A 26,537-nucleotide genomic window follows, 5' to 3' on the forward strand; every position below is an offset into this window, starting at 1 on the left:
GGCCACATGAAATCTTGCTTTCCATAGCAAAATACCATTACAGTTATTCTTGTGTGAGTTCATAGATTTTTTGTGATCAAATTTAAAATTCCGAGCTAAAATTTCGCAACTGTCTGAGCAGCGTCAGCGGTAAATCTTTATTTGAGAAAATATAAAGTAAAATTGCATTTACTTGAACAACTCTGCTGTAAAATTATAGATAATGAGACAAAAGGTTCATGTATGAAATGCGAGAATTGGTCCAAAACCCTGTACAATACAACTTAAGACATACTGAAATGAGAGACAGGAATGAAACTAAAACATAATGAAATTCCAAAGCTCGGAGGAAGAGAACAATCGAAAGCTGGCAAAAAGTACATGAATTTTAGTGACGTCAATTACGGGCACTTTATCGGTACAAAAACCTTACATGGCTCTGTAGCTCGAAACTATCTTAAGGGGTTACATGGGTTTCGTTGGTTCAAAAAATCGATTTTTTTTTTGCTTATTAATTTCTCCAACATCTCAGGAATATTATCCTAAATTTTCAAGTCGATCCGAATAATAAATTCGGAGATACAGCCTTTGGAATGTGTGCGCTCCAAGCCACTTTTATTGTTACTCAAACTTTAAACGCGTTTTTCTCGGAACTGTGTTTTCAAAGTCGGTTGTCAAATGTTCTGGAAAACTACTCAACTGATCTTGATGAAATTTTACACAGGTGTTCGAAATACAATTTACTCGTGCTTGAACGAAGGATTTTGTTTTTTTTTTCAATTACAAACTACTTAAAAAAAAAACAAAATGTCAAGCAAATTTGACCGAAATTTTCATTTTTTTGCAAAAATGTCTGCCAAAATTCCAATTTTTTTTTTCCTTCGTTCAAGCTCGAGTTTATGGTCTTAACTAAAGTACTAATTTTTGTTTTTTTTTTTTGATGATCCTGTCAGGAGTTATGCTGACAACGCGGGCTCACCTTTTTTTCGATGGGTCACCGGAAATGACGTCACAATGGAGGAGTTTTAATTTTGTTTTTTTTTTAAATTTCAGAAATTATTCTTTAAATATGTATCTATAAGACAGAAAAAAGTTTGAATTAAATAAATAATTTTTTACATAGAAAAAAAAATATTGAAAATAGGCCTTTTTTTACCCGACGAAACCCATGTAACCCCTTAAGGCCATCTTTAAATTATCTGAAAGGCAAGCGAGGTGCTAAAGTCGTTTTTCGACCGCGTTTCTCTTACCTCAGTTATTTGTTTTTTTTTTTTTTTTTTTTAAATACGAAGTGCTGCTATTATCTCCTTACAGACAATTTAGATTTATTAACTAGAAAACAATTTAAGCAAAGTTAATCTGCTTTCTTTATCAACCCGCACAGAAGGGTTAAATTTGTGCCTGTGAAAATTAATTTACATCACTCGGTTTTATATATCTTTGCATGATTTTTAATGTTGCATAAAGTGAAGTATATCCTCTGGAATGGGATACAGTTAAAAGCAGTTCAAAATAATTTCCGCAATAATACCGAAATAATCTAGGAGACAGTCAAAAAGTATTAGGCATCTAAAACACTCCCTATGTCCACCAGTACTTGCCCCCTCTGAGTGTACTCCCACATTTATTAGTCTTTACTATGTCGACGAACTACGAGTACAGGTATATCGACAAGTGATTCCAGTTCCAGGAGAACACCGAAATGACTTTATCTTGCCAACTTATCGAGAGGCTCATTTGCTGCTATGCGGTAGCAGAGAAGTACCCAACACAGTTTGCCAAAAGTTCATTTGACTAACTTGGAAAATTCGACCAATTAAGCATCCAATTTAACCAGTTATTTTTATTCAATTTAAGAGAAAGGTATCTTAATGCACAAAAACAATTAAATTTGAGGTGTTGTGTAAGTATTGTGAGTGTATATGCAGATGTAACCTTTGTGGCTTACCCGCGCGGTAAATTGCGGAGCACCTATCTGCAGGAGTTTATTATGAAATTGTCCTACAGTCAATTTCGAATTTGATATGAATAAAGTTAGATTTTTATTACCTTCTACCTTTCTGTTAAGGTTGATAATTGAGATCACTACTTCCGCCGCAGAATAAGCGGCCTTCCTCAATTCCATGTGGAGAGCAAGTGGTTCAGCACTGAGGGCGCTCTGATTATCAATTGGGACATTCTCTGTAGGGGGATGCGCCTCCTACTGAAACTCACAGCTGGCACACACACATGGATCAATATTGTCCCCACTTTACAGTGCGGTTTCCCCATGCACAGCATCATAACCTAGACTCAGCCATCAAAATTATTTTCCATTTGTTGACTTCTGCAGAAATTCTATGTCGCTTACATGTCGCCCAAGCGAATGTTCAATGTTAAATCGAACAAAGGTCAAAAATGCGGTTAAAACACAAAACAAATAAAAATAAAATACCAACAAGCGAAAGCAATTCTACAAAAAGAAATACGCATTTATACATTTACATATATTAAATGCATAAATAAGTATAAAATCACAGCAGCAAAAAAGTATACAGCCTCATTTAGTACAATAAGTAGTAGCTAAGGGGGTTACAGTCGCTTAACTCCCCTGACTCTTGGGCTTTCAATAAAAACACTAAGAAGGCATGTCAGTAACAGCCGCAGTAGCAGCAACAGCGCAGCTCAGTGGAATAAAGCCAAACCAACCAAAGTCGACATGTGTGACCCAAATTTGTATGACGTGCTTTTCGCATATTTAGTGTTTTTTGCCCACCCCCCAAGTGCCCGTCCGTTTTTTGTACGATGTGGGCGATGTGTGCGATTTGTGTGCATGGCAACCCTCTTTACAATAAATTGAGTTGATGCGATTTCTCACAGAGATTTCTTTCATTTTTCAATGTATAAGTATATAATTGTTGCCAAAGTGTAGAGGAATGTGTGACTAAAATGTGCATTCCAAATAATTTGTGTATTAAAGGGTGGTTCAATATCTGGTATTCTCTTAAATTAGATTTTATTTCGGCATTTGTAGCTACGAGAACTTCGCGTTCAAAGGGGTGGGAAAAACTTTGTAGCGAATGCCCACGGCATATTTGCCCTAGCCACTATTAATTTGTGCACCTACGATTTCTTCACATATACTTGTAGACCCCGTTGCAAAGTTATAATCACACCACTATTTTTTTATGAATATATATTATGGTTCATACTAGAAAAAAAACATAAAAGCATAATCACAAAAATTTCAAACGTTACAATTTTTTTCACAATTCCATCAACACTCTTAACTTTTTAACTCGATTTTTGAGAATTTTTCTAGATATGCAGTTTCATAGTCCATTGTAGTATAGCTCAATTTTGTAGTATAGACAACTTTTTTTCGCCGAGGAGTCATTTTCTTTCATACAAAGTACGAAATTGTTGATATAGAAGAATGGAATGTCCCATTGCCCATGATCTTTTTTTTTTGTTTTTTTTTTTTGTTTGAGATGTTTGAAAACCTTGCCAGGAGTCTCGATTCCCTGCTTAAATTAACATTATGAGTTTGAACTTTTTAGTTATCCCTAAATTCAATGTTATGCCGATAGTCCAAAAATATACAAACTTTTCAGATGAGCTATTCGTGGTGTCGCGGTCGCCTTTCGAGAGTGAGTAGGTTCGAATCTGCGTGCGTGAAATAGCAAAATAATAAAAAAATTTTTTCTAATAGCGGCAAACCTCCGCGTGCACTTCTGCTATGAAAAGCTCCTCATAAAAAACATTCGAAGTCGGCTTAACGCTGTAGGTCCATCCGCTTATGGAGGAAGAGCTCGGCCAAACGCCTAGCAGAAGTGTACGCGCCAATGTTTCATTTATTTGTTTATATTATTCGTAGCATTGAGTCTACAACCGTCAACATAGCATTGGGAAAAATGGGTTGTCAGAATTAGCTATGGCAGAGACCGCCCTTCGCATGAATTTATATTCCACAAAAAATCGAAAAAGTTTATTTTTTCTAATACGCCAAACATCATTGAAAAATGATAAATGCTATTTTTTATAAGATTATTAAAAATAAACTAACTGTTGGTCCACCCTGTGCACGTATGTATAATATATAAAAAATGAGCAAACAAAGGGCATACAAATCTTCAACCACAGCCTTCTCCCCGCAGAACTTAATAGTTCAGGCACCCTATAGTCGCTTGTCGTTGCTGCATTGTTTTTCGCCACTTTTCTTTCCACACACTGCTTAACTGACTGTTTGGATTGCAGACGAAAATGTCATTCGACTACTCGAAAATTCATTTAGTGGAATAATCTGTGCCATTTCCCAAGCAAAGCTGTCGTTCATATGCGTTATGTGAATCTTAGGCCTCTTTGGCTTTTCAAATCATTTTCATTTATTTTTTTTTTTTTTTTCTTTTTCTAAAATATGCGTGAGTATGTATGCACACTTTTGTGGTATTTTTTCTTTCTTCTCCCTTGAAAATGTTTTCCCGCCTTTTCACCTGACCGCCACCACTTGCACTGCTCAACCGTTTCTAACCGTTTTTTCTACCCTCTCTCTCTTTTCGCTTTCAATTTTAACAGAGAGTGTGAGACTTTACTTAGGCGCCAGAAAAGATGTTCGTCGTCGCACCTTCAGAAATTATTGGCGTCAATGCTGGGCCATCACTGAGTATAAAGTTCCAGAATTGCAGAGCTGTAGACAGTCATTATTATTCTTTTTTTTCTTTTTTTGGTTTTATTACTTCCGTTTTTGGTTTTGGTTTTTTAGTTGTTGGCCCAAAGGGGGGTTTGCATTGATTGCCTTTTTTACTTTGCTTTACTTTGAAAACATCTATGGTAGCTTTGAATATTGTCAGTGTAATGGAAAAAACAAAGCGACGAGTGAAATAGAAATAACGGAATATTCTTTTGCGGCAGCTGTTGAGGCAAAAAAACAAGCGTGCATTCAGCCAGCACCTTTAAGTTTTGACACTGCATGCAAAAACGTTTAGTCGATATGACGCACTGATTTTTAAAATTTTTTTACTATAGGCTTTGGTATGCATGTAACTGATGCTAGATTGCGCGGATGATCGCCACATTTATGAATTCGGAAACAATAATTTTCTATTGCCTAGTAAACCCATCGTGTTAACTGGCGTGTGATTTGAGAGGCTGTCATCCGACACACTTATACCTGAATAGTCCTTTTGCGATGCCACTGGAGCTCGTTCTTTACACCCCTGAGTCTTCTCTGAACCAACCTGTGCATTTAATGAATTTTGTTAATTTCGGCAACACTATTTTAGAGGCCTCTTCAATGCTGTTAAGAAAAGCGAAGCCGAAAGTGAAAAGCCTCTCGCAAAAGAGACAAAACCCCCACCTATTGGGGAGTTGGAGGGTTAAAATTTCCACGAAGAAGATTCCACTACTGAGAAGTTAGAGGTCAAAAATGTTCCACAAAAAGTTTCCCCTTTCCCCCTTAGAACTCTTGAACACATCATAATACGAGTATGTGGGGCCAAATTAATCATACAATTTTATTTTTAATTAAATTCTTAAACCCATTTGCAAAAATTTAAATTTTTCGATAGAGTGATTTATTTTGCGCCTCCTATTTTCAACTACGCCGACTAATTTTTTTATTTATTAAGTCTACGGTTTAAAACGATTGCAAAAGTAATTATAATACGAAATTGTTACAACTAAGCATTCAATAAATTTGAGATTTAAAAAACAATTACTTTTGGTAGAGAAAGGTGAACGAGTAAGGACAATCTAACATCATAAGTAAAAGATTCGCTGTCTTGCTTAGAGGAGGCTTATAGCACTCCTCTGATAGCATTTTCTCTGTGAGTGTCTTGCCTTTGCTAGAACAAGGCTACGAATTTTGGGGGCCGATCTCATGAGACTTAGTAAAATTCGTTGTCCCAAACTGGAGGATATTTTCAAATTTGCCAAAGAATCTGGAAAATTCTCATGGGATTAGCTATCTCTGTCTATGTCTCTGTCTATGTCTCTGTCTCTGTTCTTTCTTATCTTTTTCTCTCTGTCACTTCTCTCCTTTCCTCCTTGACTATCTACCCTTTAACTTTCCAGAGCTTTGAATACAATGGCATGAGTGTTTAAGCAGTTACCATTCTCTCGGTGCTTCTTGGCACACCTTTTTCAAATTTGAAATTTCAAAAGGTTGGCACAATACGAATCTGTGGCAAGAGATGTAAAATCTAAGCGTAAGAAAGGGAGAGAGAGAATGTGCAAAAGGATGAGAACTTTGACCTCCTAAAATAAGCTCAGATGTTAACTTCAAAATCACGAATACACGTATATTTTTTTGGTTTGCCCACTGTACCAGAATCCATTATCGGAACTTTGTTGTTTTATTTTATTTTTTGATTTTTTTTTCTTTTTATTTGATTTCTTTTTCTTTTGTTTAATTTTTTTTTTAATAATTTTTTTTTTTTTTAAATAATTAACCTAAATTGGGGAATTCAGAAGCAGCAAAATTCAAAACTACAATAATGATAAGGAAATTTAAATTGAAATTCTACTCTACATCCATCTGCGCTACGTATTGTTTTTTCAAGTTCTTAACCTAGTGAGTTACAAACCCCAATTGAGCTGTGCGAGTCCGAATTTCGCCAAGCCAAACAAACAAACAAAATGCGCATCCGCTGTTGTAATTCCATTGGTGAAACAACATCAAGACGCATCCGACTAATAGGAGGAGAAGCTCGGCTAAACAACTAAAAATGGTGTAAACGCCAGTTATATATTTATATAGTCTGTTCTCAAAGCTTTTTTAACTATTCGGCTAGGCCAAGTATGTATGTATCCTAATTCATGCTACCTTCTTCCCGGGTTTCTACTGGCAATACTTAGCGTGGAAGAATAGATTTTAGATTTGTGGGGGGTTGGACAAGTCCAAGCACTCAGTCAGTAGACCATTGTACTACTGGAAGAATAGAGGAATCCAACGTAGTTGAGACACATTTTTAAACAATTAGCAACCTTGTGGACTATTTGTAGAATATGATGTTATTTATAATACGGAATATAATTTTGGGTTAATGAACGCCGACGCGATTCCGCTGTACTTAGATGGCGCTTTGTAAAGGATCACTTTTGGATCACATATTCATATATATTATAAAAAAATAAAAATGAGTCTCAATTTTATTTCAATTTCGAACAAGTAAGACCCAATTATACTATCTATCGGAACAAAATCGAAAGTAAACAGTGACTCTTTTAGAGTGCACCGTCACCTGAAAAAATCACACGTGGATTTCGACGTTCAAAATCCGGCAATTTTGCTTGTTTACAAAGCCTCTGAATTAGTAATCCCACCAAATTCGTTAGTTGCTGTAGCAAATTTTTCATTTACTAAAATGACCTCTGAACCTTGTCAAAGTTCGAACGAACCACACCAATTGCGTAGCCTGAATTAGTGGCATAATCTGCTTAAAGTATTTCGCCAACAACAAAGTGTACATGGATTTGTTTTTTTGAGTTTTTCTCAATAACTGCATTCAGTGCGTGACAAAAGGATAAACATCGCAGGGATTTCAAAGACCTATTTTGCACTTATCATTATGAAATAAAGCACTTATTGCGTACCCGCAAGGTCAGCGAAGTTCAAAGGCGTTGTATTTGTTTTTGCAAAAAATGTTTTCATACAAAATACAAATGCACGTGTACCTACACATTCACACTGAAACTTCAAGGCACGCACTCTTAGGAGCGAGTTGAGTACGAAATATTTTTAGTGCAATTCTGTATTCAAAATTCTGGGTCTTGAAATTCTACATTGTAAAGGCTTAGTTGATAAAATTCTTTACTGTGAAACGATACACTTACAAATTCTGAAAAGAAAGAAGTGCGCACTTCTTTTCATTATCTGTGCGGTTCTCTGAATTTTTATACAGACGGTTATCTTAATCCTTAATAGACCAATGCCGCCATGTAAGCGGCAAGGCAATGTTCCCTACTGAATCCAATGGCCGCTTATGGCGAAAAATATCATTTTATTATTTTTATACTTACCTTTTATGGTTCCCTTTTGCCGTTTTGTCTAACTCAAGGACGCGAAAATGCTGAAAACGGTTTTAAGATGGAGCCTTCCACATTACTCGCAGTAGAACTAGAAAAGCCTGCATAGAATATTCGCATCGAATAGACGTGAAATTAGATTTTTTTGCGATATTTTCACTTTCACGCCAGAGATGCATAGCTGAGAGTGCTTTGAAGCAGAAGCAGAAGCAGAGCTTTGGAAAGATTTTTAGAGGTCTGCTTTTTAGCAGACCGTTATTCGGCTCTGAGCAAATTTGACAGAATCAGCTGACGGGATGTGTTTACCAGGAAAAGGAATTGTGTTGGTGATATACACAAAAAGATCAGCCAATGACACTTCGTTGCCATCTGACCAACTTCTGATTCGGCGTGTGTGTGAATACGTGGGAAATGCTTGTGCAGAATTCGACTGCCGAATCTCCCAAGTGACGTAGCAGCCGAAATTTTGAATAATACTCGCAGTAATAACACTTTCCTCGGTCAAAGAGGCCGCCTTTGAATATGTTAACTTTAAAAATATTTGAAATTCTTTTGCTTTATGAAATTTCGGTTACACAAATTTGCAATGAAAATTTTGAAGAAACGGCGCATCTTACTCGCAATGTTTCTGTAGCTCAATTACCTGTATTTTACTAACAATAAAGTGTTTCATAAAAAAACTAACAAAGGAGTGTTAATGCTGCCGCGAGCAGCTGGCACATAATTAGCGACCCATAGCTGCCGCGCATACTCAATGTCCTTTGACAGCTCGCGGCTTAGCAACGAAACGCAGCATAACAAGTAGCCGTTCCGCATGTACTTATGTACCTACGTAGGTACGATCATTAAACCGGCCGTTAAACCTAATTTGTGGGCGTGGTTTTTCCTAACGTTCTTGGAACTTCGGTTGATGTTGGCGAATATCTTTGGAAAATCATTTACAATGGATTTTCGCTACGCATCCTTCACTTCCACGCTTGTGTTGATATTCTATCCTTTTCTAACACATTTGTATTTCAGCCACCTCACGATATAAAATGCAGGCACATGATGTCGCGACTCACTATGAAAGGGAAAATCATAGCAGACGGTCGAGCTTACGAAGTGTATACTTCTCAAAAAGAAGTACAAGAAATTCAGAAAAAACTCAATAATAAAGTATTAGTGAATTCGATAGTAAAAAAGTTGGAGAGCGGTAATTCATCGGCGCCAGGAAATCGAGCGCAAACAGCAGTTAAACAAATCTTATCGGCGTCTCAATAATTGAACACCACTGGGAGCCACTATGGCTCAAGAGGAGATTTTCGAGAGTTCATTTGAGAACGACCGTTTTTTAATGGCGCTTGAAGATGACAATTTATTTCGTCCACGCCAAATTACTGATCTGGATGCATCACAGAGCATTGAGAATGCCACGCAGTATAACGACGAGAATGTCAATGCAGATTCCGAACCATCGCGCGGTGCTACTCCCAACAAATTACCTTGTACGAGCACTTTAGCTGCAGCAATCGCACGTTTAAAAGCACAAATGTCTAAGCCCTTCGGTTCACTGCCTCCAGCGTATCCAAATTCATGTTGTGAAAACACAGAACCAGAGGTACCCACAAGCAGCACTAAAGATCTGCGAAAAAACAATGAACAGTGTGTGGTTGAGAAGCAAAAGCCAAAAGAAAAGACACATAAATCGAAGGATCAACGTCAGTTTGCACCACCAGTACCGCCAACGACAACGTCGAAAAGCAAAAAATCACAAAATCGTCAACGCAAATCAAAGGTTAAGCGATTGGCACAAAAGTTCAACTCAAAACTATCCCAATTGATGTGTCATGAGTCAACCGAGACAAAAGAGAACAGCGTAGATAACGAATCGGATGAGGAAGTAAAAGTTGAAGAGTTGCATACTAGCAAGCTGCCAGTTGTGCTCAAGCCTAATCCAGAACGGGGTAGCTGTTTGCCAAAGCAACGTGTCCCTCCACGCCAACTGCCACGTAAAATACGTGAACAACGCTACATCAATGAAATGAAAATCCTACAGGATTCACGAAAACGCTGCATTGACCCAGTCAGCTCAATGTCTTTCGATACGTTTGGACCACCGAAGAAAATACACCGCACTTGGACCGAACGCTTCCAATCAAAGGCGAGCTATCGGAACATGCTGATGGAACGTATGTTCTGCAATTGGATCACGGAGAAATATGGTGTCACTTTCGATATCCACTCAGTAGAAAACAACGAGGATTCTTTCACAAATGCTGACGAAGCGAATACCTTAAAATGTCCAGTCATATCGAAATCGGAGTTTTGTTTATTGTTTGGAAAGGCGATGGTGAAGTTCGATAGCGTAGAATCGCGAGTAATGCGACGAAACAGTACTCATAAAGCATTAAAAATAATTAATGATCCACGAGAGCAACAGGACACTAACAAAAGTGTTGAGATTGCATTGCCAATTAGCCAAATTGGCACTTCCATCGATGAAAAACTACCACATGAAGCCTCCAATCGAGTCCAAGGTAAGGTGAAACGTCAGGTGCCACAACCACCCACGGCAATTAATGAGATCCGAGAACAGCTGAACACTAACAAAAGTGTAATTGAAGCTGAATTGCCAATTAGCCAAACACAGGAACCCTCCAATCGAGTCCACGGGAAGGTGAAGCGTCAGGCGCCACAACCCTCCACGACAATTAATGAGGCCCCACAACAGCAAGACACTAACAGAGGAGTAATTGCGAGTGGAGCAGCGAATAACATAACATCACCAGATGGCACATTGCAGAGCCCTATAGATAGCTTCATTGATCTTGGCTTTGAGACAGGTTCAAATTATACGGAAAGTCCTAATCGTACAGCAGCACCAGTGATTACACCAAAACAAATGAAAAGTGCGTCACCGCCTTCCACCAAATTAACGCCCGAAATGGACAAACGTACGCAGCAAAATAACTTTAGCTTTTCGCCGTCGACAGCGGATAAGAGCTTGCAAAATATATCACTGCCAATCTTCAGCAGCAATACCGCCCGCATGATAGAACAGGAATTTATTAGTCCCATACGTACAGTTAACGGAGGCCGTCGCCGCTTGTGGCAGGCTAATGATTCACGTCAGAGTTCGCCATCTATGCAAGTTATCTGTGAAGATCCCTTGGAGCATGTCGAACCGTCGAAAATAGCGAACTCGCCGATTATCACTGAAAATAGCTTCTTTAGTACCACTTTCAACTTAATTATGGCCAACAACACCGAGCATCAAGATAAGTCATCAAAGTTTTGGGTATGCGCTGTGGACTTTAAAATTGCTCTGGATATATTCTACAGCCCACCAGATCGCCTAAACCTACTAAATCAAATATTCAGCCAAAAGAGCTGTGAGAGTCAGGATTTGTACTTTGGCATCGATGATTATAAATTCTCTATGCGTAATGCAATCGAAAAGACGGACATCTCAGCGCGCATACCTGCAGTGAAAGGCTGCTCTTACTATTGGTTCTGCTCCGGTGAACTGGCTGTGCCATTCAACGGTAAACGTTTAGCAACAGAAAAGATTCAACGTTTGTTCAGTTTCATAAAAGATTCAACGACAGATAATATGCGGCTACGTTTTGGCGTCGATAACTATGAATTTTCTAGGGCGTCTGAAAACAAGGGAAACAGCAACAGATTTTCAATGCTTGCTGGCCCGCATGAGAAACGCAGTTTTGCTAATTCGAACTATTCAAAAACAAGCAACCGATATGTCTCCGAAAATGGTTTAAAAATAGATCCTAAAAATTTACGCCATACCCTGGAATCGCCCCGCAATGCGACTGCAAAAAACAGTTTTCACAATGAAAAAATTGATATCGAAACCTTGGAAAAACTCTTCCAAGATGATGCAAAAAGCTTAGATGCCAAGATGGACAGACTGAGACTCACACGAACGATATCAAAAATGATAAATAACCTAAAGAAAATAAATATTGATTTAAAAGAATTGGAAAAACGCATGAAAATGTATTCGAATCACTCGGGTATGGCTAAAGCTATCCTACCTCACTCCAAAGAATCGCCGCTTTATATGCAAAAATTGCGCATCATAACCTGTGCCATCAACAGTCTTCTAAGCGAAAAGGGTTTCACGGCATGCAGCAAGGAGCAGTTGGAGGGTTTTATGCTCTTTCTCACACACTATGCCCATATTTGTTTGGAAAGTTGCAACAAGCACATGATAAACGTGTTGGACGCACTAGTAAAACACCATCAAGAAAATATAGACAAGGCAAATATTGAACTGGGGTTGGCTGAAGCCAATGGCAACGAGTTGAAAAAGCCTTAAATATCGATGTTAAATTTCTTGTAGATTTTATGACTCGTACTTTGCCTGTTGTTATTGACTTATTACCTTTGGTTTGGAAATGCGTAAAAACTCACGGTAAAAAAAAAAAATAAAAAAATTTAAGTTATAATTTGTGTTCCCAAATGGCGTTTAATTGAGCTCTACCTTAGAAATTAATTATTAACTTAATTTAATTAATCATTATTAGTAGTATTTTTATCAAATGACATTTTTTATATTTTTTGTTATCAATTTTATTATAGCTATACTCGTATTTAAGTTCGCTGTTTACATATGTACATACCTAACTTGACATAAAATAATACATATTTACTTTTAAATAAACTTAGGCTAAGAAAAACTGTAAAAACATGAACTCAAAAATAAAAGATTCACTTGTAAAACAAAACCGAAGGCACGCTTGCTTGTTATCATTATTTATTCTTAAAAATGTTTAGGAATTTTTAGTTTGAATTATTCGGAAAAAGGTGTCTGCATACCTTTTGGGAACAAACGAGTTGTTCGTTGAAATTGTTAAAGCTAACGATAGGTTAAAAAAGGTCCAGCAGATCAAATTTTCGTTTAGAATTAGGCCAGTTTTTTTTTTCTTATAACGATCCCAGCATTTTTGCCACGGACAACTACTATATTCTTACTTTATATAATGAGCCGAGTGCATAAAATGGTAGCTGCATTCTTAATGGTCAATGCCAAGAAATTGAAATGCAGCAAAATCTACACGATAATTTTAATCTGCACAAAAAATTAAAAGAAACCTCAGGCATTTACAAAGAACCAAATCATTCCTTTCTTGTTAACGAGAACAATGAAGATGTATTTGACACAAATGTGAAAAAGAAGATTTGGGTAAGATATATATCCGATGCCTTTAGTGACAGCATCAGACCAAACGAGATACCACTGCCACAAACAGTATCCGGGACACCGATAAGTAGAGATGAAGTAGTATCTGCGCTCAACAGCATGAAAGAAAGAAAAGCGGCAGGACCAGATGGAGTGCCGGTTGAAATCTTAAAACTAATCGGTGGTGACAATATTCAAGTTCTGGTGCAACTCTTCAATTATGTCTATGATACTGGTAACTACCCGCAAGACTGGCTTAAATCAACATTTATTACTCTTCCAAAAAAGAATCACACAAAACACTGCAGCGAATATAGACTTATAAGTCTTATGAGTCATTCGCTAAAAATATTTCTGAAAGTGATTTATCATAAAATATATCAAACTTGAGAGGAAGTAATAGGGCAATCACAATTTGGCTTCAGAAATGGCATGGGTACAAGAGAAACATTATTTTGTGTTCATTTGCTAGTAGAAAATTGCATGGACGTGCAAAAAGACGTTTTCTTATGTTTTATTGATTACGAAAAGGCATTTGATAATGTGCAGCATGAAAAGTCCTTCAACATTTTAAGGGCATTACATCTTAAAGAAAAGGACATACAAGTGATACAAAACTTATATTGGAATCAAACTGCACACATTGTTATTGACGGTGAAAAAACGAATGATGCACCCATTTCCAAAGGAATACGGCAAGGATGTATTATTTCTCCACTTCTATTTAACATATATTCAGAAGCAACTTTCCAAGAAGCCTTAGAAAACACTGAGGACGGTATTAAAGTTAATGGCGTATATATAAACAACATAAGATACGCGGATGATGACACAACTTTAATATCGGACAGCATGGAAGGACTCTAACGATTGGTCGATAGTGTGACAAGACAAAGCCAAATACATATACATATGGTTTGAAAATCAATGTCAATAAGACAAAATTTATGTCAATCAGTCGTAAGAATCTCTACAATAATCTCACACTGACAAGTAATAACATGCCGATTGAACGGGTTAATAAATTTAAGTACCTTGGCCGATATATTAATGATACTGGCGATGATTCAATGGAAATTAAATGCCGCATAGAAATGGCTAGAGCTGCTTTTTATAAATACTGCAGCGTTCTAAAAAAACATAATTTTAATTTAAACTTAAAAATACGTTTTGTTAGATGTTATGTTCGGTCAGTTTTGTTGTATGGCATAGAAACTTGGACGATGAAAGTTTCGGATATGAATCGCATAGAAGCACTCGAAATGTGGATACTAAGAAGAATACTTAAAATTCCGTGGACCGACCGTGTCTCAAACTCTGAAGTGCTTCGAAGAGTAAATAGCGAAAGAGAGCTTCTACGGTGCATTAAACGCAAAAAAACAGACCTGGGTCATATATGGCGAAATCATAAGTATACTCGTAATCTTCTGCAACTTATACTGTAAGGAAAAATTGAAGGAAGACGAGGCATCGGAAGAAAAAAATTATCCTGGTTGCGAAATATGCGTCAATGGATCGGAGTCCAAAATATCGGTCATCTTTTGGAAGTAGCCCGAAACAGAGACGCTTTTTCAAATATTATAAAAAAACTATAAAAATGTTTTTATTTTTGTGAGCATATTTGTTAAGCTTTATTGTATTCATTTAATTTTGTATGCATAGAATTTTATAGTTACATTATATTTTATACATGATTGCTTACATTCGGTAACGAATTGCAAAGAAAGAAGAAGATTCGTTTGCATCCTTACGGAAAAATCAACGCTCCAATGCCCGAAATCGATTATATTTTACACGTACTACTTTTGCTCTTTTGTTGGACGTTTCGTTTTATTCAAAACAAACTCGAAATTTTTTGGTTTGAGTGTGAAAATTTCAATCAAATTTCGAACAAAGAAGCGTATTAAAAACAAAAAAGCATTGTCAACCACCAAATCACAAAAAAAATCAAGGTGGCTATTTTACTTTTACTATTTAGTACTACTTTATTGTGTGTATCCAGCTGTTTGACGGTTAGCTTGAATTTCGCAAGTACTTTCCAGCGGCCCATTTAGAACTGTCTCCTTTTTGCTTTACAACACTAGGCCTTTTAGATTCGTCATCGAGCGGTGAAGAAGAGGTCTTATAGGTCTTATAATCGTACTCACTAACTTTGTTGTTGCTTTCACATGCAAATTTGTCTGCGCAGAACGAGCTGAGAAGTGGCGAATCGAAGCGCTTACTATTAATCAGGTCACATATAGTTAGGCGCCTTCAACTCAAACCGGTTAGAAGGTATCAACTCAAGTAGGATATTTTGGGTTGTTTACTTTCCACATAATACACTAAATTTCCTAGTGTTCTTTTACAGGTCGGATGCAAAAAGAATGCATCTCATATAGACTAGCTACTTACACTAGCTCTGGTGTAAAGCTATATTTTCTTCACACAAAGTATGAATAACTCTTAGCTAATAACTACGTAATTTAAGCATAAATACAAACGTGCATATGCAGTTTTGTTAGTAGAATACCGTAGCATAAATAATGCAGTTCTTTCTGAAGTCAACCTAGCGATTTTCCATTGCGATCACACATATACATACACAATAAATTTGGCAGCATGCAGATCTATTCATTTCTTTCTTTGTGATAAAAAAACCCGCAACCGATTAAATAAACGCCAAGGTTAAAAATATTTGAAATACTTTTTCTTTATGAATTTTCGGTTACATAAATTTGCAATGAAAATTTTGAAGAAACGACGAATCCTACTCGCAATGTTTCTGTTGCTCAATTACCTGCATTTTACTAACAATAAAGTATTTCATAAGAAAAACTAAAAAAACTAACAAAGGAGTGCTAATGCTGTCGCGAGCAGCTGGTACATAATTAGCGACCAATAGCTGCCGCGCATACGCAATAACCTTCGACAGCTCGCGGCTTAGCAACTAGCCGTTCCGCATGTACTTAGGTACCTACGTAGGTACTATCATTAAACCGGTGATGAGTCGCCGTTCAACCTAATCTGTGGGCGTGATTTTTCTTAACGTTCTTGGAACTTCGGCTGATGATGGCGAATATCTTTGGAAAATCATGTATAATGGATTTACGTGGCGCATCCTTCACGATTATTCTATCCTTTTCAAACACATTTGCATATCAGGAACGTGCGCTCGCGATATAAAATGTAGGCACATGATGTCGTCACTCACTATGAAAGGGAAAGTCATAGAAGACGGTCGAGCTTATGAAGTGTATACTTCTCAAAAAGAAATAGAAAAAATTCAGAAAAAACTCAACGATGAAGTGTTAGTGAATTCGATAGTAAAAAAGTTGGAGAGGGGTAATGCATCAGCGCAGCCGATTTTGATTGATACTGCATCGTTCAATCGGGAGGAACTGCAGGAATACATTGCCATCTCCAAGAAAATCGAGCGCCTCGTGCAGTTAAACAAATATTGTCAATCGCTTAATAATCCAACACCACTGAAAGCCATTATGACTCAAGCGGAGCTTTTTGAGTGCTCATTTGATAATGACCGTTTTTATATGCCGCTTGAGGACGAGGAAATATTTGGTCCACGCCAAATTACTGATCTGGATGCATCAAATAGCAGTGAGAATACCACGCAGTGTAATGATGAGCATGTAAATGCAGATGCCGGACCATCGCGCGGTGCTACTCCCAACAAATTACCTTGTACGGGCAGTGTAATCGAAAGTTTTAACACACAAATGTCAGACTCCTTCGGTTCACCGCCTCCACCGTATCAGGAACTCGATTCAGCCAAATCATGTTGTGAAAAGACAGAACCAGAGGTTTCCACCAGCAGCACCGAAGAACTGCGAAGAAACAATGAACAGTGTGTGGTTGAGAAGCAAAAGCCAAAAGAAAAGACACATAAATCGAAGGATCAACTTAAGTCTGCTCCACCAGTACCGCCAACGACAACGTCGAAAGGCAAGAAATCACCAAATCGTCCACGCAAATCAAATGTTAAGCAATTGGTGCAACTGTTCGACTCAAAAATATCCCAATTGATGTGTCATGACTTGACCGAGAAAAAAGATTCTAAATCGTCGATTGCAGAACTAGCCTTGAATAAGTCCCAGCAAGTTGAAGAGTTGTATATTAGCAAGCTGACTGTTGTGCTCAAGCCGACTCCAAAACAGGGTAGTTGTTTACCAAAGCAACGTGTTGCTCCACGACCACTGCTACGTAAATTGCGAAAGCGCTGCCGTGACACAGTAACCTCGATGTTCTTCGATACGTATAGACCACCAAAGAAAATACATCGCACTTGGATCGAAGACTTCCAGCCAAAGGCGATCATTCGGTATTTGCAGATTGGTTTGCTCTGCGATTGGATCATAAAGAAATATAGTGTCAGTTTTGATATCACCACCGTAGAAAGCAGTGAGGATTCTTTCAGAAATGCTGGCGAAATAAATACCGCGAAATTTTTAGTCAAATTGAAATTGAAGGTTGGTTGTTTAAAGTTGGGCTGTTCATTTTTGTTTACAAATTTTCGCTTTTTTCTGTCTATTTTATCTACAATTACGTTATGACAAATTACGTCTTTTCCCACTTGCACCGTATTATTAAATAACGAGGCTGACGCGGCTATAGAAAAAGTTCACATGTCTGCATGTAAGCGATCGCCGATTATTTAGTGTGAAATATGTACTTTGGAATATAAAGTAGCATCTTCAAAATCACTATACTCTTCGCTCAGACTAGAGTTGGTTTTTTGATTTCGTCTGAAAAATGTGAAGTACAGAAATGATTGCAGTTTTTCAATAAATTATTTTCTTCATGTGCCTGCTGAGTGATAGAAAGTGGCAGGGGTTCTCCAACACGGCAATGCACGGACTCATTCCGCATTACTTTTCAGGAGGTTTCTAGCCAACTACAGCATCCTATCGCTAGACCAGGGCTGAATTCTGAAGCTATGAAAGAGAAAAAGTCATTGGTTTTGAAAGACTACAAAGAAGCCCTCCCCGCACAGTTTCAAACAATGAAATATTTGCTTAAACCTTTTGGGCAATAAAGAAGGTGTGTGAATTGAAGGCGATAATAAGTAAATATTTATGTAGGAAATAAAGTATTTAATAGCCACACTTCAAATTCCATAAAGCCAAGACTGACCATTTCGCGTTGGTCTCTGAATTTTATTTTTTCCCATGCCTATGGGAATCGATGTGGATATATCTGTCTACATGGCTAACCGTCCATCACAGACCAGCTCACCATAGAGCACATTGAAATGAAGAGTGTACCAACGTAACAAAAATTTAGGCTATTAGGAACGCCCTCTCTTATCGAACCGCAAAATGTATATATTATTTTAAACTTAAACTTAAGACATTTGTATTCCTTCGCATATTACAATCGAACTAACAACCGTCTCTATCTCTCTGTTCTCCCTACAGCCACCCGAAAATGAGCTTCAGAAATCGCACGATCACAATTCGGCCGCCTTGAGCGAACATCAGTTGCGTGTGCAGGCCTCACTGCAGCGTCTCAACATCCCCGACTGGTTCCGACAATACAATCAGAGCACATCACGTTCGCCGGAAGGTAATACGGCTGCTTACAAACCGGGTAATTTCACGCGCAAACGCACCACAGAGTCTGGCCGTTGGGCGGGACTCAACTCGAAAACTACATCACTCAGTTCACTTGGCTCACAGCGTTCCGATCGCAGTCCACTATTGCTCAGTCCCTCGGCGCATAGTCATCATGGTGGACAGGTGGCGCAACAGCCTGGTGCCACCACCACGAGCGCTTACGGCACAGGCGGTGGTGCAGGCGCATTTTCACGTTGGTCCACCTCGCATTTGAATTCGTCACAAACATCACCCAGCGTGTCGCAACGTGGCTCCTTCACACGTGGCGGTCCAATCAACTCCAGTTTCATATCGGTGGCTAGCGGACAAAGTAGTGTGATAAGAAGTTCCTACCGGCAGCCATATTTGGGTTGGCGCAGTACGGAGAAGTTGTCACAGCGCACTCCCCATGAACGGTGAGTAAACAACTGAACTTATGACTTTAATCAACTTTAATCACCACCATTTTTCTCTTACAGCTTGGCTTCGTCATTAATCGCGCAACAGCAACGCACATCGCCCACACAAAGAAATGCTAGCGGCGCCGCGAACGGTGACAATGGCAAATTGCTGCCAGTTACACCGGAAATACAGAGCTCCATTAAGGAGGTCACATCGGCGATTGTGCATTATGTCAACGATCAGACGCAACAACAACAGCGCAGTAGATCGGCGAGTCCCAACTCGAGGTAGGCTGATTGAAAATAGAAAACAAAAAAACTGCAGCTGACGCCACGTCCGCCGTTATGTCATAACGTCACACACACCAGCACAAAGCTAAACACATACGCACACAAAAACAATGCCAAATGACACGTCAAAGTAATTGAAAAAAGTGTGTCGGCTTACGCAAAAGTTAATTTTGCATCCGTGTGTCCATGTGTGTGTGTAAAAATTCTTCCATTAGACGTATACGTATATACATAAATTTATAACTGGCTTTTTGTACGTACATATCCGTGTTCACATAGTGTTGACTAGTGAGGCACTCACTTCACAGGCTGATTGGTTCTAGAGTATTTATGTGCACTCACACCCAAAATGTATTTGTTTCACTAAGCTCCAAAAACAAAAACAACTACAATACTTAATCGCATATATATGTATACATACCTACTATGTAGCCAATACACTAAACGCAAACTGCAAGTCACAATTTAAACTTATGTGTCGTAGTATCAGCAAAAACCTGGGACCAGCACCAAACAAACAGCCAACCAACCAACCAACCACCAAAAGCACCATAATCTTTTTGTCATAATGGACGTATTACTTTTATACAATATTATTGTTGTTGTATTTCTCATTTAGCTACTTGTAAATTATGATTTTGATTTGATTCATTGATTAATTGGTTGATTGAAGAAAGAGATGAGATGAGATTTGTAAATAAGCCGTTTTTAGTTGAAGAGGTAAGCAGATTTTTTTTTTCTTAATTTAATTGTTTCCAATTTGTGTCTTGTGAATTTGAAAATCTTCTTTTACTTTGGTTGTCGTTTTTCTTTTAATTCGCATGCCATTAACCAAACTAATTTAAATTCATTCGATATAAAAGTGTGAACTAACTTGAGCGGCTATCTTAAAATATTTTTACGATAGAATTTAATAATATTAATTAATTTTAAGTACGAAAATCTTCATTGATTAAATAAATGGCGCGTATACTGCTGTTAGATGTTTGGTCCAGTTCCTCCTCCTATTTGTGGTGTGCGCCTTGATGTTGTTCCACAAATGAAGGGCCCTAAAGTTTTAAGCCGACTCCGAACGTCAAATGATTATTATGAGGAGCTTTTTCAAGGCAGCAATTCACTTGGGGATTTGCTATTACCTGCCGAGGGGCGAAAGCTATTAGGAAACATTTTTTCTATCATTTCATGTTCATGCATGGAGATTCGAACCTATGCTGATTGTACAGTAAAATTTAAGGCCGACATTTCCTTCCGAGAAGATGCAAGAACCACGTCTGGCTTTTCAATAATCAAGACAAGGAAGTGCACACTCGCTTTCAAATGCAGTACCTCTCTCAATTACCTCACATGTCTGCGCTTGCGTTCTGCAAATGAAAAACTCCATAGAGCCTTTGGCGAACCTTCTTCGCCGGAAACATTCGTGCCGCATATGCTGGGCCCGACAGAAAAGTGGAATGCGCCATGAGACTGTCGCCACTGATAGAGACTATGAAAAAGAGATGAAGCATCTGGAAGGACTGAGACACAGACGCGGCGATTAAACGCCTTCCTTCTTCGCGATACTTGATTTTAGTCTCGCGGCAAAATGTGATGGAAATAAACAGGTTGGCCTGGTTTCAGAAGGCCACTTGAGAGTAGTGTGCTATCACAGCGCCTAAAAAAGTATAATAATCGCAACTATCGATATCGCAATTAGCGATTTTTACCTGCGTGAGAATTAGCGATATCGATAACTATGGTTCGACAACTAAGAATAGCAAACACTGTTGGCATTTATGTTCAGTAAGGTTTGGCAAATCATCATGAATCGCTTAACGCTAGAGCAGCGCTTTCAAATTGTGGAAATTTACTTTGAAAAAAAAAAAAATCTGTTCGCGAAGTTCAAAGAGCACTGGCGGCATCATCGATGCTTAGCTGGAGCTGTCGTTAGAGTGAATGGCGAATGCTATCGAGCCATACTACTGAATTTGGTTTCCAAAAATTTATCCGCTTAACATAGACGGTACCTGGCTCCAACATGACGGCGCAACTTGCAATACAGCGCGCTTAACATTCGATTTATTGCAAAATCAATTTGGTGAAAACTTTCCTGAAGTGTTACTGTTCACTCCTTCGTGCGAATAAAAGCCTCTGGATTACTTCTTATAGGGCTATGTTAAGCCATTGGCTTATGCCGACCAACCAGCAATGCTTGAATCAATGGAAGCCAATACCGCATTTGACGCCATACGGCCAGATTTAATGGAAAATATAGTTAAATATTAGAATGATCGAAAGGATCATGTAGCTCATAGACGAGGTAGGCATGTGTCAGATATCAAACTCCAAAAATAAATGCCATGAAATTATCTAGCCGATTATAATATTGTAAAAAAAATTCATTCAAGAATATTTCTGTTTTGCATTATCATTCAAATTCTCAAGCTCTTATAAAAATGCCCGATATAAAGAAATCAGTGTAGCTATACGATTTCTTCCGGCATGTGTGGGGTCATTCTACATTGTCTAGAGGTTTCTAGCCAAGTACAGCATCCAAACGATAGACCATCCGCCTTATTCGCGCCATGCGACATTCTGCCAGCCTTAAAATGAAGCGGTTTTGATTAAACTTTCCCACTTTTTAATAAAAAAAATATTGTACATTCGTTATGTGGAGAAAATGCACAACATCTCAGCGAAGCAATCGTTACAATAACACGAATTTTGAACCACTTTATCTCATTTTATTAACGATTTTTATTAATTTTTTAGAAGCGTTGTACAACTGCACTTTGTATACCCTATGATCAGAAAGTACAGGGAATATTTAAATAAAACAAAGCAGAGTTAAATTTCAGGCAAATTTATTTTATCTCCTTCAAAATATGACCCGTCTGAAGCAACGCACATGCGCCAACGTTTAACCCAGTCCTCATGCACCCCTGGTAGGCCGACAAAGGGACGGCAATCAGCTCCTTCGTCGCATTCTCTTTGATCTCCTCTATCGACTGAAATCTCCTTCCACGAAGTGGTGAATACGGTGCTTGCACGATGGTATTTACTTGGTGTTTGGTCAAATAATCCAGCACAATTTGGGGTCGGTGCTATGGCGCGTTATCATCATGCAAAATCCAAGAATTGTTTGCCCACATTTCCGGCCGTTTGCGACGTACAGCATCTCTCAAACGCTTCAAAACAGATAGATAATATTCTTTATTGACTGTCTGGCCCGATGGAAGGTACTCATGGTGCTGTACGCCTTGGAAATCGAAGAAAACAGCCAACCCGGTACTTTTTGGTCGTAGGGTATCTAAAAATTTGATAATTTAACTTGGTTTAAGAAGCATTTTTCAAAATAATCCCTATTCACTATCCTTCAGGTCTGCTACCCTATTGCGTTTGTATGTCCTTCGAGAAGAATTCAGCCGAAGTAGGCAACACTGTTGCTTGTTGCTTCAGTCACTGTAGGTAAATCAAATTTTGGACGCAAGTCCTAAGATCTGCAGAATTTTGTTTAGCAGACGTTGAATAGACGAGATGCACTTTTGGCTAGCACATCCCTAAAACTGTATACCGTAAGTCCAAATTGGTCTTAATGTTTATTTATAAATAAGTAATTTGTTGTGGGTTGATATCTCTGAGCGCCTCCCAATGGTGTGACATGCATAACTTATTTAATTTCAAGTCAAGCATTCCAGCAGAGTTTGTTATGAAGTGTTAGGCCCAGATATTTGGCCTTGTCGACGTATAGGGATTATCGACGCATCGATGAAGATTGACTTATAAGTAGCTGTGGGAAATACTAAATGGCTGGCCTCCTTAGCCCATGTAGCAATAAGGTCAGCAGCTTAACAGCTTTTTGTGGCAAATTCGTTGCATTTTCGATAGTTTTATCGACTGCAAGTATGGCAGTGTCATCCGCAAATTTTGCAGTTACTTGCTGATTTGCCGATGGTAGATCGTGGGTATACAGGAGATACAGCAGAGGACCCAAAATGGCTCCCTGCGTTTATATTTTTTAGAGACGAGTATACATTTCCGTGTTTTACGCAAAGGTACCTATCATTCAGATATGACGGGAGCGTCGTGCGGTATTGTGTTGGCAGTATAAGTTTCAGCTTTTGGAAGAGCCCTTCGTGCCATACTTTGTTGAAAGCTTACGGATACATAAAAAAAAAGGGCTGAACACACATTTAGCTTTTTCATAGCGCCTAATCGGTGAATGGGAATCAGATGTTTGTTTACGTTTTAAATGTATTTTTGAAAAAGCTTCGACATTACAGGATACAGAGATATTTGCCTGTGAGAAGACACGTCGTTGGGTGATTCACCAGACTTATATAGCTTCGTACCTAAAGCTGAGGTACTTGTTAAATAAACTGACCAAATAGAAAATAAAATTTTTCGGCAGATTACAAAGAACTTCAGCCGTGATTAAATCAAGTACATGGAACTTTTCAAGCTTAATTTTTTTATTTCTTTACCAATGGTGTAATTGGAATAATAAATTCATCGGGCGCAGGGCACTTTTCAATAGGTTATACGTCATCGGTCCTTAGTTTAAAAAAAAAACACACGTAAAATTCAGAAAAATGCATGAAATTTTTATTTAAATCGATAGTACAGTCCATATAATTTAATGTTTGAAGATTATTTCGTGCAAATGTTGACCGCGACTGCGCTTCAAATGGTCCATCCGCTTAGTCCAATTTTGGCATACTCTTTCCAATGTTTCGGCCGGTATCTCACATATAAATGCTTTAATGTTGTCTTCCAATGCGTTAATTGAAGCAGGCTTGTCTGAATAGACATGAGCTTTAACATATCCCCACAAAAAATAATCTAAAGGCGTTATATCGCACGATCTGGGTGGCCAATTGACAGGTCCCGAACGTGAAATACAATGTTCATCGAACTCGCCTCTCAACAAGTCCATTGTTACGTGTGCTGTGTGACATGTGGCACCGTCTTGCTGAAACCACATGTCACGCAAGTCAAGCTCTTGCATTTTGGGCAAACAAAAGTTGGATATCATTTCACGGTAGCGCTCACCAGTCACAGTTACGTTACGATTCGCAGCATATTTGAAGAAGTACGGTCCAATGATACCTCCAGCCCATAAACCGCACCAAACTGTGACCTTTTCTGGATACTTTGGTAGCTCTTGCAATTCTTCTGGCTAATTTTCAATACAAAATCGACAATTCTGCTTATTTACGTACCCATTGATCCAAAAATGAGCTTCGTCGCTGAACACAATTTTTCGATAAAAAAGTGGATCTTCGACCAACTTTCCAAGAGCCCATTCCCCATAAAATGGAAGAAGCGCGTGATAAACTTTCTTAACAGAACACACATTTTTATAATAAAATTCGATGATTTGCAAGCGTTGTTCGTTTGTAAGACGATTCACGGTTAAATTATAGACCAAACTGAAGACGTTTGACAGTGAAACAAAAGACGAAGCGTGCGTCAGCTGTTTAAACCAACTGTTTAAAAAGATAATAGCTAAAAAATCACCCGTTAGATTCGATTTTTGCTCAGTTTCTCTCATCATTTTTAACACGAGCGCGCATTGAGTTGGAAATTCATTGAATGCATCATTTGAAAATGTCTTGATCGCTGTGTGTAGCTGCTCATTTTTTAACTTCAATTTCGTTTTAATCTCTGGAGTACTGGTTTGCTCACAGCGCTTCCGTAGTTTCTGTCTCCGAACTTCGAATTCCCAACTCCGAGCGGTAAAGGATATTTTATGAGAAGCCCTTTCATGGCAGAAATACACTCGCAAGCTTGCCATTGCCTGCCGGGAGCTGCCGCTATTATATAGAAAAAAACGTTTTCTTTTATTTTGATGTTTTCATGCACGGAGATTCGAACCTACGCACTTCCGACTGATAGTCACGCCCCTCCCCATTCAGCTACGGCGGCCGCCGGCAATGAAATTAAAGCTAACCAAAATTGTAGCCATAACGAACTTAGTATTGCTCTTAAATTGTGTGAAAACTTCTGAGCGCCCAAAAGGTCATTCTTCCAGACACTAACATTTCTAGTTCTCTACGCGCACACTGTCAGCGAAATTTATCGTTTGTTGCATAACTGCAAAATTCAATTACTCTGCGCATCACCCAAACCAAACCGGCAGGCAAAAAGCGTCAGTCGAATAGCCAAAAAAAGGAGTGTGAAATATTCGAAAACGAAAAGTATGTGCAGTGAGGCTATGTTGCAAGTATTATTTTCCTCTATGTGAATGTATGTATAAGTATTTATATACATACTTCTGTATGTGGTCGTGTTCGCAGCGAGCGACAGGAAGTAATTTTGCTTAGCAAACGCCAGTGCGCTATTGGTTGCATGCAACCACAATTTATGGCGGCATTACCGAAATATTGTTAAGAGTGATAAAGTAGTCTAGCAGTTGTTTGAATTTTGTATAAATTGCATTTACTTTGCTGGCGTGAAAATACTTTGTTTTGAGCGTTGAATTCGATTATTTTTTAGTAATTTATGTAACGCAAAAAGTTTCGTATTCACTTTGATGTGCACGAAATTTGCCAAAGTTTCAAATTGTAGATGAAAGGGTTTATATGCACCCGCAATATGTGTAAGTATGTATGCGTGCGTTACTCCCCAGAAATTTTGCCATTTCAATTTAATGCGATTCACTCGGCTATGTAGTCTTGCCCTAATTTTCGGTCATTGCCCTTCACTGCCTCCACGAGTAGTGCACAGTTCAGCAATTTTTTCACTGGTTCAATGGCTGCAATAGTTTTGCATTTTTCTCTTACAATAACGACTATTTTTTTTTTTTTGTTGCTTTTGCAAGCAAGAATAAACACAGAATACAAAATTAAAAACATATGAAATGTAAACTGAGCGGCGATTCGGTTGCGGTCACGGTTTGCTTGTAGTTTGTGAAAATTATTTATTTGCCGTAATCGAAGAAAAAGCAAAAATTTGTTTGGCATATTAAATAAATTAACTGATAAGAATTTAATTACTTTACCATTTGTAAGATAATTTTTTAAATATCTTTTTTCATTCATTTTACCATCAACATAAAAACGAAAAGTTTCCAATGACTACAAATTACGATTGATTGTTGCACCTTTT

The 26,537-nt window shown here is 38.2% G+C and overlaps 2 protein-coding genes across 2 annotated transcripts in view; both read left to right on the forward strand.

The window, feature by feature from the left end:
* The first annotated feature begins 9,033 nt into the window (after window positions 1-9,033).
* Window positions 9,034-12,304, forward strand: LOC129247329 (uncharacterized). Its single transcript, XM_054886421.1, is given in 2 exon segments — window positions 9,034-9,141; window positions 9,197-12,304. Coding segments are annotated over 2 exon segments (3,216 nt in total).
* Window positions 12,305-13,027: 723 nt separating this feature from the next.
* LOC129247330 (uncharacterized) overlaps window positions 13,028-26,537 on the forward strand; it is a 51,851-nt gene continuing 38,341 nt past the window's right edge. Inside the window, exons 1-4 of the mRNA XM_054886422.1 lie at window positions 13,028-13,403; window positions 16,313-17,634; window positions 18,583-19,175; window positions 19,239-19,448. Coding sequence (XP_054742397.1) covers window positions 13,028-13,403; window positions 16,313-17,634; window positions 18,583-19,175; window positions 19,239-19,448 — 2,501 coding nt within the window. The remainder of the gene's footprint in view (window positions 13,404-16,312; window positions 17,635-18,582; window positions 19,176-19,238; window positions 19,449-26,537) is intronic.

Source organism: Anastrepha obliqua, chromosome 5 (genome assembly GCF_027943255.1).
Source record: "Anastrepha obliqua isolate idAnaObli1 chromosome 5, idAnaObli1_1.0, whole genome shotgun sequence".
Taxonomy (NCBI): domain Eukaryota; kingdom Metazoa; phylum Arthropoda; class Insecta; order Diptera; family Tephritidae; genus Anastrepha; species Anastrepha obliqua.